The sequence below is a fragment of the Oncorhynchus gorbuscha genome, linkage group LG23 (assembly GCF_021184085.1).
Source record: "Oncorhynchus gorbuscha isolate QuinsamMale2020 ecotype Even-year linkage group LG23, OgorEven_v1.0, whole genome shotgun sequence".
Lineage (NCBI taxonomy): Eukaryota > Metazoa > Chordata > Actinopteri > Salmoniformes > Salmonidae > Oncorhynchus > Oncorhynchus gorbuscha.
The window spans coordinates 56,794,493-56,814,220 of record NC_060195.1 but is presented as its reverse complement, the minus strand read 5'-3'; the positions used below and the strand labels follow the sequence as shown (position 1 = coordinate 56,814,220).

The 19,728-nt window shown below is 48.1% G+C and overlaps 1 protein-coding gene across 2 annotated transcripts in view; it reads right to left on the bottom strand.

Moving 5' to 3' along the window:
• Positions 1-280: 280 nt before the first annotated feature.
• Positions 281-19,728, bottom strand: part of LOC124011378 (cytoplasmic protein NCK2-like) — a 63,271-nt gene continuing 43,823 nt past the window's right edge. For both annotated transcript variants that reach the window (XM_046324695.1, XM_046324694.1), the window contains 3 exons: positions 17,523-17,764; positions 1,815-2,569; positions 281-1,529 (listed from right to left, as the gene is read on the bottom strand). In XM_046324695.1, the coding sequence (XP_046180651.1) occupies positions 1,335-1,529; positions 1,815-2,569; positions 17,523-17,748 (1,176 nt within the window). In that variant the 5' untranslated portion in view covers positions 17,749-17,764 and the 3' untranslated portion in view covers positions 281-1,334. The remainder of the gene's footprint in view (positions 1,530-1,814; positions 2,570-17,522; positions 17,765-19,728) is intronic.

Genomic DNA, 19,728 nt, shown 5'->3' with positions numbered 1-19,728 from the left:
GACAAAACCAGATTTCCTCATGCCGTATCGGGATTAAGGAGAGGCATCCCAAACGTTCTGATAAGACGTAAAGGAAGAAACACGTTTGTGGTTACTGAAGCTCTTGCATCAGGACGGGCCTTCAGGTCCTGAAATGACGAAATCCTACCTGCAGTAACATTGCCATCTGTTGGTAGAAAATGCTAAATACAGAAATGCAATTTGAATGTATTCTAATTGAACAAGATTGAACAATATTTTTAAAACGTGAAAGGGAATAAAATGACACTGCAGACAAATGTGCAACCAAAAGGCTTGTTTCGGCAAAACTTTTAATTGAACAAAAGTATTTCAACCCTCAGTCACCACACCATCTTGGAGTACAGTACCTTCCGCTGTATCTAAATTCATATATTCACCGTAATCTTCGTTTTAAATATACATACACAGCTGAAAACAAGATTTAAATAACAGTGCTCAGTAACATTAAGACACAGTTTTTCATTTTTAAAAGCAGGAAACTCATTTTGAACAGACTTCGATTGGCAAACAGACAAACCAACGAAACGTTTTTCCCTATCGCTCTTGAATCTCCATCCTCGGTCAGCGACGTTTCCACTCGGACGTTGAGGAAAGCGATGGATTCGAAGAGAACGTTAGGGGCACATTTGAGCAGTATGAGGGTGTGGCACATGGTCGGCGGTATACATCCACGGATATCCAACACGCAGCTTCCTGACCGTGTCCATTCCACAATACACCTACAGAGGGCGACCTTTCCTTATCTGGTAAATACAGTACAAGTACCATTTGTGGTGCCTTTCTTTCTGGTACAAGGGTCTATGGAAACGTAATACTACTTTCTGCAAGGGACGGGTCACATTAAATGTTCACTTTCATAGCGTATGTAGCTGTCGTGAAGGAACCATCGTCTGTAAATCCCCATCCGTGCTCACTCCAAAAACCTAGGAGGCACCGGCAGGGCTTTACTAGGAGGTGGAGTTGTCAGCCAAGGCAAAGAGCGGGTGCTTACAGATGGGCCCTTACTGAAGCTGTTCTTTGGACACTTCTGGACAGGACTCAGTGTCATTATTCTGAAAGGAATCTGAGCTACGGTGGCCAACATGTACCATTTGAGTCTCTTTCTGTGCTAAATGATTCTCTGTTGAGGTTATGGTGACTTTTAGCACCTGTATTGAAGGGTCATGGGCAGACCAGTGGATATTGCTGTGCTCAATCAGTCAGTCGCAAGTCCGGTAATAAGGCTTGTTATTAGGCCAGGCCGAGCACCGGGGTCCGGAGTGTGTGTGTGTGTGTCTGTGTGCAAATGTATAAATGCGAGCATTTGTGTGTGTTCACAGCAGAGGTTTGACCAGGTAGAGTTTGTCTCCATGTTCGCTGGTGAAGATCGGGGCTTTTTTGTAATGCTCCACCAGTTCATCCATGCTGCTGAAGCGTCTCTGGCCGATACAGTAGACCCCCTCCGCCAGCGCAACCTTGAAGTGCTTGTTCTTTCCCATCGCCTTGAGGGACACCGAGAAATCACTGGGCTGGGAGAGAGAGAGAGCGAGAGATAAGAATTGGATGACTATTGCCATGGAGTTTCATTCTTAAGCCACTAGAGGGGGCCTTAGTTCTACTGTAAAGTCCACCCATCCCACTGAATAATGTACGATTTCCCTCAAGACAGCTTTCCCAATAAAAGCAGCTCAAAATACAGTATGATAAAGCTATTGTAAACCATAGAGTACATTATCATATAAATAATAAGAGACACGAAAATCAACTGTTCTCCCCCCATTTCCACCAATCACAATACTCTCTCGACCACTCACCGATGATTCGCTGTCTCTGACCAGGAAGTCTCCCTGACCTCCTCTCTCGTTGAGCGCACACTCTGCCTGATGCCTGGTCACTCCCCCATAGTACCAGTCCTTCCCGGCAAACTTTCCCACGCGGGCCGGCCCTGTGTAGTTGATCTGGGGCGAGTGGGGGCCCGAGCCCATCCCACCCCCGGGGGCTAGATCGTCGCTAAGGATAACCACATAGTTCTTTGGCACCAGGCCCACCTGTCCACGGGTGTTCCGACACCGCCACCACTCAGGGTCGTTCTCCGGTTTCTCCAGCACCGCCATCACCTCGCCCTTTTCAAAGTTCAGCTCCTCATCGGTCACAGAGCTGAAGGGGTACAGCGTCTGAACAGTGTGGATCGCCCTGGTGGTCCCGTTGGTCACCCCTCCCGACCCTGCCCCCTGTCCTGGGTAACCTCCGCTTAGGTCCCCCCAGACGGCCTCCTCCTCTCCCTCCTCCAGGACATAGTTAGAGGGGAACCAGCCTACCCGACCTTCAGAACTCCCTCGCCACCAGCCGTCGCTACACTTCTCCATGACAATGACCCTTGACCCCTTCACCAGTGTCAGCTCATCTTCCCGCTCCGCCGCGTAGGCGAACTTGACCAGGGCTGAGATGCTGAGGTCATAGATACGCTCGGCGCTGCTACCTCCGCCACCATTGGACGAGTACTCTGCGTCCGTGCTGGGTGTTGGCGAGGCATCGCGGGCACTCGTCTTCCTCTTCGTCTTCCCCAGGCCTTAGAGAGGGAGAGACAGAGAAATAACTTGGTACAATAGACAAATATTTATACCACATATTGAAGATCTCCGCAGTAGTTCCACAACAGAGCAGAATAACATAGTAAAAAGTCCCTCAACATATTTGAAAAAGTCCTGAGGTGAAAATGGCTCAAAGTAGCAGCTACGCTACTCCAAAAACAGCCTTCAAGTGAAGTGCAGCAGCAAGCTGGGCTAATTAGCTCCTAGTACTGCTGGTAGAGGACAGTCCAGGGTTAGGAGGTCACCACTTCTCTTTAAGGCTGCAGCCAGGGAGAGAGGTAAACACTTCAGATAGTTAGGGGGGGAGTGAGGGCTTCTGGGTAATTAGTGCTGGAAGGAAACCAGGAGAGACCGGTGGGGGTGGGGGGGGGTGTTGGTTCTGGGTATTGATAGTAGAGGTCAACCGATTAATCGGAATGGCTGATTATAATTAGGGCCGATTTCAAGTTTTCATAACATTCGGAAATGGGTATTTTTGGGCGCCAATAAAATAAAAATATACCTTTATTTAACTAGGCAAGTCAGTTAAGAACATATTCTTATTTTCAATGACGGCCTAGGAACAGTGGGTTAACTGTTCAGGGGCAGAACTACAGATTTTCACCTTGTCAGCTCGGGGGATCCAATCTTGCAACCTTACAGTTAACTAGTCCAACGCAATAACGACCTGCCTCTCTCTCGTTGCACTCCACAAGGAGACTGCCTGTTACGCAAATGCAGTAAGCCAAGATAAGTTGCCAGCTAGCAATAAAGTTATCTTGTAAAAAACAATCAATCATAATCACTAGTTAACTACACATGGTTGATGATATTACTAGATATTATCTAACGTGTCCTGCGTTGCATATAATCTGACTGAGCATACAAGTATTTAAGTATCTGACTGAGCGGTGGTAGGCAGAAGCAGGCACGTAAACATTCATTTAAACAGCACTTTCGTGCGTTTTGCCAGCAGCTCTTCATTGCGGGACCACCCATACGTAGAATGTATGCACACATGACTGTAAGTCGCTTTGGATAAAAGCGTCTGCTAAATGGCATATATTATTATTATTATTGCGCTGTTTATGACTTCAAGCCTATCAACTCCCGAGATGAGGCTGGTGTAACCGAAGTGAAATGGCTAGCTAGTTAGAACGCGCTAATTGTGTTTCAAACGTCACTCGCTCTGAGCCTTCTAGTAATTGTTCCCCTTGCTCTGCATGGTAACGCTGCTTCGATGGTGGCTGTTGTCGTTGTGTTGCTGGTTCAAGCCCAGGGAGAGTGACGGAAGCTATACTGTTACACTGGCAATACTAACGTGCCTATAAGAACATCTAATAGTCAAAGGTTAATGAAATACAAATGGTATAGAGGGAAATAGTCCTATAATTCCTATAATAACTACAACCTAAAATTTCTTACCTGGGAATATTGAAGACTCATGTTAAAAGGAAACACCAGCTTTCATATGTTCTCACGTTAGCTTTCTTACATGGCACATATTGCACTTTTACTTTCTTCTCCAACACTTTGTTTTTGCATTATTTAAACCAAATTGAACATGTTTCATTATTTACTTGAGGCTAAATTGATTTTATTGATGTGTTATATTAAGTAGAAATAAGTGTCATTATTACAAAAAAATATATAATAATTGGCCGATTAATCGGTATCGGCTTTGGTCCTTTGGTCCTCCACTAATTGGTATCGGTGTTGAAAAATCATAGTCAGAGGGCGAAAGAGGTTCGCCCTCTCTTACAAGAGCGCGCAAACCTAATAAGCAGGCAGCAGGCACGCACACAGACAAACACTTGTGTTCAAATGTGGAGCTCACCTCACAATGACAAACACATCTGCTCACGGGAAGCATCACGTAGCTTACACGTGCCCAGTTACACGCAGCACAGATAACACGACGCCGGTGGGACCAAAAACAAACCATGATTCAATCATAGACCTCTCGGTCTCCCATCATAGTACTACCCCTCGTGAAAAGAGCATATCGTCACTCACTGAATACGCTGTGCCTGCAACGATCGTCATTTACCGCCGTTACGCTCGGTGTGCACTTCCAATAAAGGACTAAATAAACATTCACAAGCAACCGAAAACAGTTCAAGGTATTGTTTTGAACCGGAAGAGGCTGCTTTGCCCAGATACTGGTTCAATCATAGAGTAGATCCTACATACGGAGAAACACACACACACACACACACACACACACACACACACACACACACACACACACACACACACACACACACACACACACACACACACACACACACACACACACACACACACACACATATGGAGAACGACAGCATGATGGACCGAACAGGTTAAATATGACCCACATCAAACAGAATAATATACCCTCAGAGTTAAAATGACGAGAAGACAGCCCTCGTCTCTGTGAATCAGCCTCCACCATGACACACAAAGGCCAGTGGCAGCGTCACAGGGAAAACAGGGATAAGAAGCTGCTTCTGTTTCGGCCTGGGGGGTGGGAAGAATGTGAGCGATTTGGAAAACAGTGCCCTTGAGAGGTGGTGGGGGGGGTGGAGGATGGTGAAATACCATCACTTAGCCCCTGTCACAACTATCCCCTTAAGTCATTTAGCAATCAAGCCATTCCACCAGTCACACAACAAGCTGTGAGGGGTGGGGTGAGAGGGATTACTTAACCTATCCTAGGTATTCAAAGAGGTGGGGTTTCAGGTGTTATAGCTTTCACAGAAATAAAGGAAATAGCTAAGATTAGTTTACAGGCCAGGGATGAACTGGGCCCTGTTTTGTAGGGCCTGATCAGAGCCTGGAGGGCCGATGCCATTTCAAGGGGTTGTAGAGTGGAGAGAACAGGAGCAGCAGGTTGAACACCAGACGGGCTGGGAGATTAGCATTTAATGGCACACAGGGAGCAGCCACACATTACATTCCAGACATTACATTTAAGTCATTTGAGGCAGACGCTCTTATCCAGGAACGGGACTTACAAAACGACAGGGTGTTGTCCAGTGCATTCACCTTATGACATCCAGTGGAACAGCCACTTTACAATGAGTGCATCTAAATATTTTCATCAGGGGGGAAAGGAGGATTAATTTATCCTATCCAATGATAAGGTACCATGTGAGGTTATGACAGAGCCAAGTGACTTGGGTATAGCGAGAATAGGAGAGGGCCAAGAACAGAGCCCTGGGGGACACCAGTGGTGAGAGCGCGTGGTGAGGAGACAGATTTCAGGTGTCTCCGGAAGGTGGTGATTGACTCCGCTGTCCTGGCGTCTAGTGAGGAGGAGAGAGAGTTGTTCCACCATTGGGGAGAGCCAGAGTTGAATGAACAGTTTTGATTTGGGCTGAGAGAGATAGCGGGAACTGTACGGCTTCCTCAGTGGTCTGTAATTGGGACATCGGAGGGATCGGATGAACGCAGGCCCTTTTTTTCAGAGGGGTGCAACTCTCGGACGGAAGGGACGTGTGAGGGCTGATCAGAGCCTGGAGGTACTGAGGTGTTGGGCGTTCCCGCGAGATTTCACAGCTCCGGGTAGGCAAGCACCATGGTCTTGTAGCAAACGGATGGATGTCGAGACTTCAAAATGGTTGGATGCCAGTGGAGGGAGGAGAAGGAGCTTCCTAGTGCGGCAGATGCTGAATTTAGCGTGAGAGAACTTGGGAAGGTTGAACACTGAAAGGGCTGCCAGGTCCTGGATGAGTTGTAGGGGTTTAATGGCCATTTCCGGCAGGCTGCCCAGCCAACTGTTCTGTGCAGTAATCCAGACGGAGAGATGACAAGTGCCTGGATTAGGACCTGCGCCAAGGGATGCTGTGTGAGGGAGAAGGTTTGAGCAGGGTCGGGGGAGAGAGAGCGAAGGTTGGGACGGCGCGATACCATCCGAGTAGGGGCAGTCTGTTGGATGAGAGCGAGGATGTTGTGGAAGAACAGCATGAACCTATTGCCTGCCTTGTGAGTAGGGGGGAAGGTGAGAGGGTGAGGTCAAAAGAGGAGAGGAGTGGAAAGAAGGAGGCAGAGAGGAAAGAGTCAAAGGTAGACGTGGGGAGGTTAAAGTCGCCCAGAACTGTGAGAGGTGAGCCGTCCTCAGGAAAGGAGCTTATCAAGCCAAGCTTTGATGAACTCTCCGAGGGAACCTGGAGGGCGTCAACAAGCCATTCCACCCCTCACACAACAAGCTGTGAGGCGGCGGCACCGTCACTATTTATAGCTTTCACAGAAATAAAGGAAATAGCTAAGATTAGTTTTACATACGGGATCGTACTGGGCTGGTGTTTTACACGGTAGGGCCGATGCCATTTCAAGGGGTTGTAGAGCAAGCAGCAGGCAGGCAGGGAGATTAGCATTTACACACACAACTTTTACATTACATTACATTACATTTAAGTCATTTAGCAGACGCTCTTATCCAGAGCGACTTACAAATTGGTGCATTCACCTTATGACATCCAGTGGAACAGCCACTTTACTGATCTAAATATTTTAAGGGGGGTGAGCTTTATCCTATCCTAGGTATTCCTTAAAGAGGTGGGGTTTCAGGTGTCTCCGGAAGGTGGTGATTGACCTCCTGCAGGGAGTTTGTTCCACCATTGGGGAGCCAGAGCAGCGAACTTTTGACTGGGCTGAGCGGGAACTGTACTTCCTCAGTGGTAGGGAGGCGAGCAGGCCAGAGGTGGATGAACACAGTGCCCTTATTTGGGTGTAGGGCCTGATCAGAGCCTGGAGGTACTGAGGTGCCCCCCTCACAGCTCCGTAGGCCACCATGGTCTTGTAGCGGATGCGAAACTGGATGCCAGTGGATTCAGGTGCGGGGTCAACGTGGGCCCTCAGAACTTGGGAAGGTTGAACACTAGACGGGCTGCCGTTCATGAGTTGTAGGGGTTTAATGGCACAGGCAGGGCCCCAGCCAACAGCATCCAGTAATCCAGACAGATGACAAGTGCCTGGATTAGGACCTCGCCGCTTCCTGTGTGAGGCAGGGTCCTACTCTGCGGATGTTGTAGAGCATGAACCTACAGGAACGGGCCACCGCCTTGATGTTACTTTTCTAAGAGATGACGCACATATACCTTCCTTCCTCAGCAAGCTCTGACAGCTGGCCCATGACTTTCATGCTCATTCCTCTGCAGCATGCAACAACAAACGAGGCACTCTGTGCTGCGCTCACACACCACAATGGTAACGACACACTAACTCACAGTCGCCCTCACTGGGCCCTCACCAAGCCATCCATTCATTCATTCAACTGGGCCCTCACCAAGCCATCCATTCATTCATTCAACTGGGCCCTCACCAAGCCATCCATTCATTCATTCAACTGGGCCCTCACCAAGCCATCCATTCATTCATTCATTCATTCATTCATTCATTCAACTGGGCCCTCACCAAGCCATCCATTCATTCATTCAACTGGGCCCTCACCAAGCCATCCATTCATTCATTCAACTGGGCCCTCACCAAGCCATCCATTCATTCATTCATTCATTCATTCAACTGGGCCCTCACCAAGCCATCCATTCATTCATTCAACTGGGCCCTCACCAAGCCATCCATTCATTCATTCAACTGGGCCCTCACCAAGCCATCCATTCATTCATTCAACTGGGCCCTCACCAAGCCATCCATTCATTCATTCAACTGGGCCCTCACCAAGCCATCCATTCATTCATTCATTCATTCAACTGGGCCCTCACCAAGCCATCCATTCATTCATTCATTCAACTGGGCCCTCACCAAGCCATCCATTCATTCATTCAACTGGGCCCTCACCAAGCCATTCATTCATTCATTCATTCAACTGGGCCCTCACCAAGCCATCCATTCATTCATTCATTCATTCAACTGGGCCCTCACCAAGCCATCCATTCATTCATTCATTCAACTGGGCCCTCACCAAGCCATCCATTCATTCATTCAACTGGGCCCTCACCAAGCCATCCATTCATTCATTCAACTGGGCCCTCACCAAGCCATCCATTCATTCAACTGGGCCCTCACCAAGCCATCCATTCATTCAACTGGGCCCTCACCAAGCCATCCATTCATTCAACTGGGCCCTCACCAAGCCATCCATTCATTCAACTGGGCCCTCACCAAGCCATCCATTCATTCAACTGGGCCCTCACCAAGCCATCCATTCATTCATTCAACTGGGCCCTCACCAAGCCATCAATTCCACCAGGCCCGAGGCGAGTCACAGTGTGGACCCATACAGCTGACTCGTTGATGCTTAACGATACGCTCTTTAGATTAAGAAGAACAGTCCAGGGACAGGTGCAGGGAAGCAATGTAGAGGACCTGGGGACAACTGTTCAATGTAACAAAATGGTGATTGCAGAGTAACACTAATCATGTATGGCTACTGCAGTGGTACTAGAGGAGTGAGAAAATAAAGTCATTCGATGAGAAGTGACTGCCAAGCTATTCAGTATCAATCCCAGATACAGGCCCATTTCATGGGCTGACGAAAAGAACAGGCTGTGCTTAGTCAGAATGTTCTCCTTGCAATATAATGCTCAGATGGTCTCCGATAATAGATAATTGGTCCACTGCCCAACCATGCTATTAAGTAGCAGTGTGATCCACAAGAAGAATGTGAGTCCAGGTGGTCCTTCGTGCCCTCCTCTCTCCCCTCCCCTCCCACCCCGTCAGTCTCTCTCCCCTCCCACCCCGTCAGTCTCTCTCCCCTCCCACCCCGTCAGTCTCTCTCCCTCCCACCCCGTCAGTCTCTCTCCCCTCCCACCCCGTCAGTCTCTCTCCCCTCCCACCCAGTGTCTCTCTTCCCCTCCCTCCTCTCTCTCCTCCCACCCTGTCTGTCTCTCTCCCTCCTCCCACCCTGTCAGTCTCTCTCCCTCCTCCCACCCTGTCAGTCTCTCTCCCTCCTCCCACCCTGTCAGTCTCTCTCCCTCCTCCCACCCTGTCAGTCTCTCTCCCTCCTCCCACCCTGTCAGTCTCTCTCCCTCCTCCCACCCTGTCAGTCTCTCTCCCTCCTCCCACCCTGTCAGTCTCTCTCCCTCCTCCCACCCTGTCAGTCTCTCTCCCTCCTCCCACCCTGTCAGTCTCTCTCCCTCCTCCCACCCTGTCAGTCTCTCTCCCTCCTCCCACCCTGTCAGTCTCTCTCCCTCCTCCCACCCTGTCGGTCTCTCTCCCTCCTCCCACCCTCGGTCCTCCCTCCCACCCTGTCGGTCTCTCCCTCTCCTCCCACCCTGTCGGTCTCTCCCTCTCCTCCCACCCAGTCCGTCTCTCCCCCTCCCTTCTCTCCTCCCACCTTCCTCTCTCTCTCCTCCCACCGTCTGGCTCTCCCTCTCCTCCCACCCGGCTCTCCCCCTCCCACCCTGTCTCCTCTCACCCTGTCTCCTCCCACCCTGTCGCTCTCCCCCTCCCTCCTCTCTCTCCTCGCCTGACGCTCGCTCTCTCCCTTCCACCATGTCTCCCTCCCCTTACCTCGCTTTCTCCTCCCACCCTGTCTCTCTCTCCTCTCTCCCCCTCCCTTCTCTCCTCCCACCTTCCTCTCTCTCTCCTCCCACCGTCTGGCTCTCCCTCTCCTCCCACCCGGTCTGTCTCTCTCTCTCCCCCTCCCACCCTGTCTCCTCCCACCCTGTCTCCTCCCACCCTGTCGCTCTCCCCCTCCCTCCTCTCTCTCTCGCCTGACGCTCGCACTCTCCCTCCCACCATGTCTCCCTCCCCCTACCTCACTTTCTCCTCCCACCCTGTCTGTCTCTCTCTCCCCCTCCCACCATGTCTCCTCCCACCCTGTCGCCCCCCCACCCTGTCTCTCCTCCCACCCTGTCGCTCTCCCCTCCCACCCTGTCTCTCCTCCCACCCTGTCTCTCTCCCCCTCCCTCCTCTATCTCCTGATAAGACACTTCACTTAAGGTGTGGTATGAGACTAATGAATCACTCGCCAGCAACTTTCGCTTTATTCAATTTTCATAAAGCTGATTTTCTTATCCATGTCTCAGTCTGAAATTAAATTCCCGCACAGGGAGGATATACTGTAAACCGATACCTAGGCTACATCTACCTATATCTACCCTACAATCACTGATGCATATCAGAGTAAGATGATTATCTGAGGTTTGCCGGGAACTCATTCTCTCTTAATTACATTTTTTATTTTCTGCACGATGGCTGGGAAAGCTGTGTGAGTGTACTTAAGAGGACGAGGGGATGGAGGATGATGGAGAGTGGAGGATAGCGCGGTAGGATGGAGCGAGTAGAGAGTAGAGGCGGAGAGTGCTCGTCTCCCAGACAATACTCTAGTCGTTTAACTCTACACCCCTCTACGGCTCTCCGTCGCTCGCTGTCACTTGTCAAATCAAACCTTAGCCACTCTTGTCTGAGCAGCAATTTCTCTGTCTGTTCTACTGTCCTCCGATCGCCCATCACCGACTCAATTCCCTTGAAAGTTCAGCAGTAGCAGCTTCTGGCTGGGAGTAAGCCGAGCACCACTTTTTCTCCAAACGCATCTCACAAGTTCCGGACAAGCACAACGTAGTTCGATCTATATATTAGGACTGCAACACGATCAGCTTGACAATACAGGTTTTAAAAACGCTAACATTTAGTACTGACCAGCAACGCTCTGGTTAGCTAGAAGGCACGTCGTCTCCCCTGGCTGAGGAGCATACTACATTTGGGCCCCTGAAGTTGTCAGCAAAGACAACGTGACCATATACATCGCATGGCAACAAAATCGAGCCGTGACAACAATGTCCAACTGCCAGCCCTGAATGGTTGAACACCGTATTGACAGAGCCAGTGGCCTGAACACAACCCTCATTACACTGACATTATGACAGAGAAAACGTCAAATCAATGACGGTAGCACCCCCAGAATGAGGTCTGCAGAGTGGCCAAGACTCAAAGAATGGAGCTAATCAAGAGGAAAGCCCTTTAACCAGCTTGTTTACAGAATCAGTGGTGAGCAAGAGTCATTAACAAAACATATCTTCATTAGACAACTGTACTTGGAGGGTTCATTTAAAAACACAATTCATCTACTTGACTGCCTTAGGACACCCAATTTTAAAATTAGCCACATTTTCGACAAAACATTATTTATTTGTCATTATGAACTGGGTGGTTCAAGCCCGGATGCTGATTGGCTGACAGCCGTCGTATATCAGACTCATATCACGGGTATGACAAGACATCTCTTTTTACGGTTCTAATTACGTTGGTAACCAGTTTATTATAGCAATACGACACCTCGGGGGGGTGGTATATGGCCAACACCGTAGCCAAATATATTTCAACTTTGTTTTTCAAAATTACTTTAATCGAAGTACAAATTCCCTGTCTTAGGTCAGTTAGGAACACCACTTTATTTAAGAATGTGAAATGTCAGAATAATAGTAGAGAATTATTTCTTTCAGCTTTTATTTCTTTCATCCCAGTGGGTCAGAAGTTTACATACACTCAATTAGTATTTGGTAGCATTGCCTTTACATTTTTGGTAGCCTTCCACAAGCTTCCCACAATAAGTTTGGTGACTTTTGGCCCATTCCTCCTAACAGAGCTGGTGTAACTGAGTCAGGTTTGTAGGCCTCCTTGCTCGCACACACCTTTTCAGTTCTGCCCACAAATGTTCAATAGGATTGACGTCAGGACTTTGTGATACCCACTCCAATACCTTGACTTTGTTGTCCTTAAGCCATTTTGCCACAAATGTGGAAGTATACTTGGGGTCATTGTCCATTTGGAAGGCCCATTTGTGACCAAGCTTTAACTTCCTGACTGATGTCTTGAGATGCTGCTTCAATATATCCACATAATTTTTCTGCCTCATGATGGCATCTATTTTGTGAAGTGCACCAGTCCCTCCTGCAGCAAAGCACCACCACAACATGATGCTGCCACCCCCGTGCTTCATGGTTGGGTTGGTGTTCTTCGGCTTCCTCCAAACATAACGATGGTCATTATGGCCAAACAGTTATATTTTTGTTTCATCAGACCAGAGGACATTTCTCCAAAAAGTACGATCTTTGTCCCCATGTGCAGTTGCAAACCATAGTCTGGCTTTTTTATGGCGGTTTTGGAGGAGTGGCTTCTTCCTTGCTGAGCGGCCTATCAGGTTATGTTGATATAGGACTCGTTTTACTGTGGATATAGATACTTTTGTACCCGTTTCCTCCAGCAAGGTCCTTTGCTGTTCTGGGATTGATTTGCACTTTTCGCACCAAAGTATGTTCATCTCTAGGAGACAGAACGCGTCTCCTTCCTGAGCGGTGTATGATGGCTGCGTGGTCCCATGGTGTTTATACTTGCGTACTATTGTTTGTACAGATGAACATGGTACCTTCAGGCCTTTGGAAATCGGTCCCAAGGATGAACCAAACTTGTGGTCTACAATTTTTTGTCTAAGGTCTTGGCTGATTTCTTTTGATTTTCCCATGATGTCAAGCAAAGAGGCACTGAGTTTGAAAGTAGGTCTTGAAATACATCCACAGGTACACCTCCAATTGACTCAAATTATGTCAATTAACCTATCAGAAGCTTCTAAAGCCATGACATAATTTTCTGGAAATGTCCAAGCTGTTTAAAAAAGGCACAGTTTATTTAATGTCATGATTATTCAATAGTCCATAAAGAAATGTTAAGGTAGATTACAGTTTTAGTTCTTTTGAAAAAGGTTCCAGTTGGCAAGACTGTATGCGTCCCAAATGGCACCCTATTCACTATATAGTGCACTACTTTTGACCTGAGCTCTGGTATAAAAAAATATTTAAAAACACAGCGCACTATATAGGGATCAGGGTGACATTTGAGGCACCCAATGTGAACTGTTCCACTAAGATGAACGGAGGACATGGAGTTGAGTTTCATCCTAGCTGGGTTGGCACCAGGTCATTATTTGTGGGAAGGTGAGCGGAGGACAGGGAGTTGAGTTTCATCATAGCTGGGTTGGCACCAGGTCATTATTTGTGGGAAGGTGAACGGAGGACATGGAGTTGAGTTTCATTCTAGCTGGGTTGGCACCAGGTCATTATTTGTGGGAAGGTGAACGGAGCCAACGTTTCTACAGGCAGAGCATTGTACTGACTGGCACCCAATGGAGCTAAGAACACATCAGAAGCCTATCAGTAGACCCAGCTCCAAAACAGAAACGGAGGTCATTTGAATCGCTACAAAGGGCTGCAGTTGTGTTGGTAATTTTAACACCTCAGTGGTTAGAGATGATTATGTACTGCACAAACCTGATTACTTAGAACACACACACACACACACACACACACACACACACACACACACACACACACACACACACACACACACACACACACACACACACACACACACACACACACACACACACACACACACACACGCACACGCACACACGCACACGCACACACGCACACACTTTATGACTAAATAAACATAGAAGATAAGTAGACCTATACTAGATAGGATTCAAATCAACTGGTGACTGACTAAAGCAAATATTGCATCGCTTTGGTGTTTCCAGTGAAAACCTGAAGGTATAACACCTGCCATGGAGAAGGCAAACGCGTCACTGGTTGAAGTAACCCTGGTAATAACCAATCAGAAAACAGATGGAGGTCCAGCCATACACACACACAGGAGTTGTCCTTGGAGGAAGCCACGGTTGTAGCAAGTTGTCTGGAGATGATTGGTTAAATGTTCTGACATTTCTACTGATCCCCATTGGGGATGCAAACAATTCAATACAACAACAAGAACATAGCAGTTAGCAAGTTCACGTGTGGGTGCGTTCAAGGCGTGTGTGTGTTTAAGCGCATGCCCGCATTAGGAATCACAGTGTAAGCCTGATGGTATTTGAGTGTGCATTCCTTACACAAAGCAGTAACACCCACCTTCCACCACTTCATCTGCCTTGGGGGGGAGAGAGTGAGTGAGTGAGTGAGTGAGTGAGTGGTGAGTGAGTGAGTGAGTGAGTGAGTGAGTGAGTGAGTGAGTGAGTGAGTGAGTGAGTGAGAGAAAGAGATGCCAAAAAGCTCTGTGTTTCACTACAGGCCTGACAAGAGAACAAAGAGAGCTGTAGTGGATATAGAGTTCCCCCTTTGAACAGTGTCTCCAGGTTCATATTAATTGATAAATAGCTGGATTGGTGGGGAAGAGTATGTGTCACTGTTAGCAGCAGAAAACACCCTCAGGTTACTCACTATTTATACAACGGGTGGAGTCTCATCCCGGCGCTGATTGGTTAAAACCGCATTTCAGCCGGTGTTTATTCCACAAGTTACCACCGGCTAAAGCTATGACTTGGAAATGCCTATTTACTCTGTTCCATCTCACTGTGCAATCCACATGAACGACTGAGTCGTGCCTATTGATACAGATCAAAAGGAACCGAACCGATATAACGAACCGATATAACGAACGACCCGCCGGCTTGGGTAGCAGCCCCTAGATTTGTGTCAGGACTATATCTCGTGGAAGGATTAAATAGTATGAACAAATTAATCCAAATAAAGTTAATGGAAATATGTCAATCATTATTTGAATATGTTGGTAACCTGTTAAAAAGTGATAACGCCCTCGAAGCCGGTGTTTGGAGGATATATTGGCACGGTTTCCTGGCCCGAGACGATGTTTCTCAACACCTGTGCCAATATATCCTCCAAACACCAGCATCAAGGGCATTAACACTTAAACAGATATAGTAGAAGCCTAATAGTCTAACGCAGACCAGAGTCACATTCAGGAAGCAAATGTGTTGAACGTTGCACATAGAAATATCATGAATAGAGCCAACAAGAACCCTTATTCTGTCAGAGGTCTGTTCGACATAACATATTTCCACCTGAACGCTCCACGGCGACGCTGTTGGGAGTTGGATAGAGAACACAGCAAGTAGGTTATCACCGTGATGAGACATAAAGGAGACAGATCTGTGTAACCTCTGTGAAGCTTGTTATAGCCAATCCACGGAGCAGAACAACATGGCGCGTTGCCAGAGAGCTGCTGTAAACGATGGACACAACCTGTGTTCGTTCTATCCTGCCAGAGGGATCCACACGGCAGGTCACTGCAAGTTGGTTACAAATGCATTACACTGACACAGAGCAAACGGTGGATTGTTGAAGCGTGACGCAACCTTGGGGGCGACGTTCAACCTTGGGGGCGACGTGCAACCTTGGGGGCGACGTGCATCCTTGGGGGCGACGTGCAACCTTGGGGGCGACGTGCAACCTTGGGGGCGACGTGCAACCTTGGGGGCGACGTGCAACCTTGGGGGCGACGTGCAACCTTGGGGGCGACGTGCAACCTTGGGGGCGACGTGCAACGAAGACAGACATCCTTTGACTGAAAAGGCATGGACATAAGCCAACGAAGACTGGAAGAACATAAGTGTTTTAACATCCAAAACCCATCAGGGAGGAACAGCAGTGAACTATGTTTCCTGAGAGAGAGAGGGGAATGAAATCCAGCCATATTTTTTAAAATCCCATAAACTAAAAATGGTTGGCTCTGGTTGCATCCGGTGTTACCAACAGCTGTCATAGCTTGGTTTTCCAGTTCTTAACATTTAATACCATTCCCCTCCACTCAAAACCAGATTCATTTAACCCCCATTTTAACACACGTGCCCTTGAGGTTGCCATAGCAAACAGTTGGAGACCCTGTCAGACTGTCATGACGGAGGTTAGATATCGACCTGTCAGCTGTGGGCCCGAACAGCCTTTAAATGATCGATTATTCCCTAAACAGCACAACACGTGCCACGTGTCCATGGTGAGCTATCCACTCTCTGTCTGCCCAGGGCTACAATTTATCTTCTCAATTTATCCTCACTAAACATTATGTAGATTATTCATCTGCGATGGATGATAGGGGAGATTAGAGATGTGAAAAATGTTTCCTGAAGTTCCAAGGCTCATTAAGACACAGAGAGAGAGAACAAAAGTGAGAGAGAGTACAGATGAGTGTACAGCTAGCTACATCAGATAAAGCAGTATTCAGGGACAGTAAATGCCATGGGCCATGGCCTGTTTCTCCTGACAGAGAGATTTACTACCAACATACTCCTCCCCTCTCTCTCTCTTTCTGCCCCCCCCCCTCTCTGTTTTACACATTATAATTCTCCCCATCTCTCGGCTTTCAGCATAGGATGCGTGGCTGATCAGAGACCCAGCGCCGGGATCAGACAAGCAGCAGGTTGTTAATTGCATTGTCTGTCAAGACCTCTGACAACTAGGCAAAGCACTAGGAGAAATCCTCTTGGCTAGTAATCCTATTCTTTCAGTTCGAAGTCTCATCTATCTTGTGCATTTCTGATGCATGCGCCTATTCATCCCTGATAACATTGAATGGCAAGGTTCCATCTCATCACAACTTCAGTTCCTATTGCCCAGTATCACTCTTGAGTGTCAACCACTTAAATGAAAAAAATTGCATCGCCTTGCCCGTTCGCTCCATTTGGAAAGGATATCCAATTCTCTGTGAGTACGAACATCTTTGTATCTACCAACAGAGATTCATTCATTAGCCTAATAAGGGTGAGAGTTCTACCCGATCAGTCCACAGTGAGAATTACAGGAGCTCAGCTAATCCCAGCCGTTGTCCAGCCAAGAAACTCTTTGATCCTTGCACTTCGTATTAAATTAGTTCTTACCTCCTCTGACCTGGGAAAAAGCAGCTTCAATACCGGCATTTCTCCTGATCGATCACACCAGCTTTCCCTAGCCCGATAATGAATAGCTTAAGGGACGGCCTCACAAAACAAAACTCTTCTGCATTAAACATACGGTTTACAAATCACCAGCCTTGAGAAATCATTTCTTACTGGAGAGTGTAAGTGTGTGAAGGAGTCAAGCATTTAACAGTGCTTCATCCGCATTAAACACACAGAGGTGAGACGCCTCTGTGGAGGCGCCCCTAGAAAACAGCAGAGATGCCCCGTCTTACGCACACCCTCGTCCACCCACCTACACACTTAACCCAACTCACCGAGTGTGTCTTTGATGTTTTTCACCAGCGAGGTCTTCTTTAAGCTGTTTTTCCTCTCCACATAATTCGAGGGGACGTAGCCGGTCCGGTTGGAGGCGTTCCTCACCCTCCACCACGTCTTGCTGTCATCCAGGAGCCACAGCCGCTCGTTTTTCCGGATGTCAAGTTCCTGTTCCTGCTGAGCCGAGTAGTCCCACTTGGCTATAACTATCACCTCCTCTGTCATTTTTCATGGAGCCCCTCTGGAACAGAGAGACACAGAGAGACATACTCTTAGGTCAGGGTGGGGTTAACTGTAGGGCTGTCACGGTGCCCTTTATCGCGATATTCTTTACATGGTTAAAAAAAAAAAATTAAACACAAAGAAATTCTTTGGTCCTTTAAAATCCTACTGTATTTAAAATATTGTGCTATAGCTTGGAAAATAAACAAATGCGACTCAGGATAACAACATAACGTTTGTTTACAACATTAGCTCCGTTTTCCTAAAGAAGTTAAATCCGCTTTGTGTCGTTTCCTTGCCACGATCCTAAGGAATTGCCCCTGCCCTAGTTAACAAGGCATTTAACACTCGAAAATGCACACACAGACTAAAACCAGCAATACACACAAATGAATAAAACGATGAGGTGAGCCGTTTCCGTGCAACCCCCGAAAAACATGTTTCTCACACACACACACACACACACACACACACACACACACACACACACACACACACACACACACACACACACACACACACACACACACACACACACACACACACACACACACACTCTGAAGCCAGTCTCAGAGGGATGGTACCATCCACCACTATGGTCTGTGTGTGTCTCAGACTGACAGGGTGCAGGCCTGGACTTGGCACTTGGTGTCTGTCACACAGCTGTTGTTGTAAGACATCTGGCAGAGCGAAGCCTCTCTGCCCTGTAGGCGGAGAACTACCGTGTGTGTGCGTGTCTCCTTCCCTACTTGTCGACTAAGCTGGAAGTTCACGCTTTACTTCCAAACCACACAAGAGCCTCTCTTATCAGCTTCTCTTATTATTCTTAAATGTACCAAATTAGTCAGCGACACACTGAGCAGAGCACTGTTATATGTTAAATGCGTCTATACACACGCACAGCTTAGAGAGAGAGCAAGAGAGGAGAAAGAGTTATATATCAAACCCATCCAGGAGATATCTAGTGCTGCTGCACACTGAGGGTAAACACAAAGACTGGTGTCTATTCATGGAGAGAGAGATGGGAGGGAGGGAGATGGAGGGAGGGAGGGATTGGAGAGAGATGGGGAGAGAGAGAGATGGAGGGAGGCAGGGATTGGAGAGAGATGGGGAGAGAGGGAGGGAGGGAGGGATTGGAGAGAGAGAGAGAGAGAGATGGAGGGATTGGAGAGAGAGAGAGATGGAGGGATTGGAGAGAGAGAGAGATGGAGGGATTGGAGAGAGAGAGAGAGAGAGATGGAGGGATTGGAGAGAGAGAGATGAGAGAGAGAGAGAGAGAGAGAGATGGAGGGAGGGATTGGAGAGAGAGAGAGATGGAGGGATTGGAGAGAGAGAGAGAGATGAGAGATTGGAGAGATTGGAGAGAGAGAGAGAGAGGGATGAGAGAGAGAGAGAGAGAGAGGAGGGAGGGATGGGAGAGAGAGAGAGAGAGAGAGAGAGAGAGGGATGGAGGGATTGGAGAGAGAGAGGGATGGAGGGATTGGAGAGAGAGAGGATGGAGGGATTGGAGAGAGAGAGGGATGGAGGGATTGGAGAGAGAGAGAGATGGAGGGATGGAGAGATTGGAGAGAGAGAGTGATGGAGGGATTGGAGAGAGAGAGAGAGAGAGAGAGGGAGGGAGGGATTGGAGAGAGAGAGAGAGAGAGAGAGAGGGATGGAGGGATTGGAGAGAGAGAGATGGAGGGATTGGAGAGAGAGAGGGATGGAGGGATTGGAGAGAGAGAGAGGGATGGAGGGATTGGAGAGAGAGAGGGATGGAGGGATTGGAGAGAGAGAGAGGGATGGAGGGATTGGAGAGAGAGAGAGATGGAGGGATTGGAGAGAGAGAGAGAGAGAGATGGAGGGATTGGAGAGAGAGAGAGAGAGAGAGATGGAGGGATTGGAGAGAGAGAGAGAGAGAGATGGAGGGATTGGAGAGAGAGAGAGAGAGAGAGATGGAGGGATTGGAGAGAGAGAGAGAGAGATGGAGGGATTGGAGAGAGA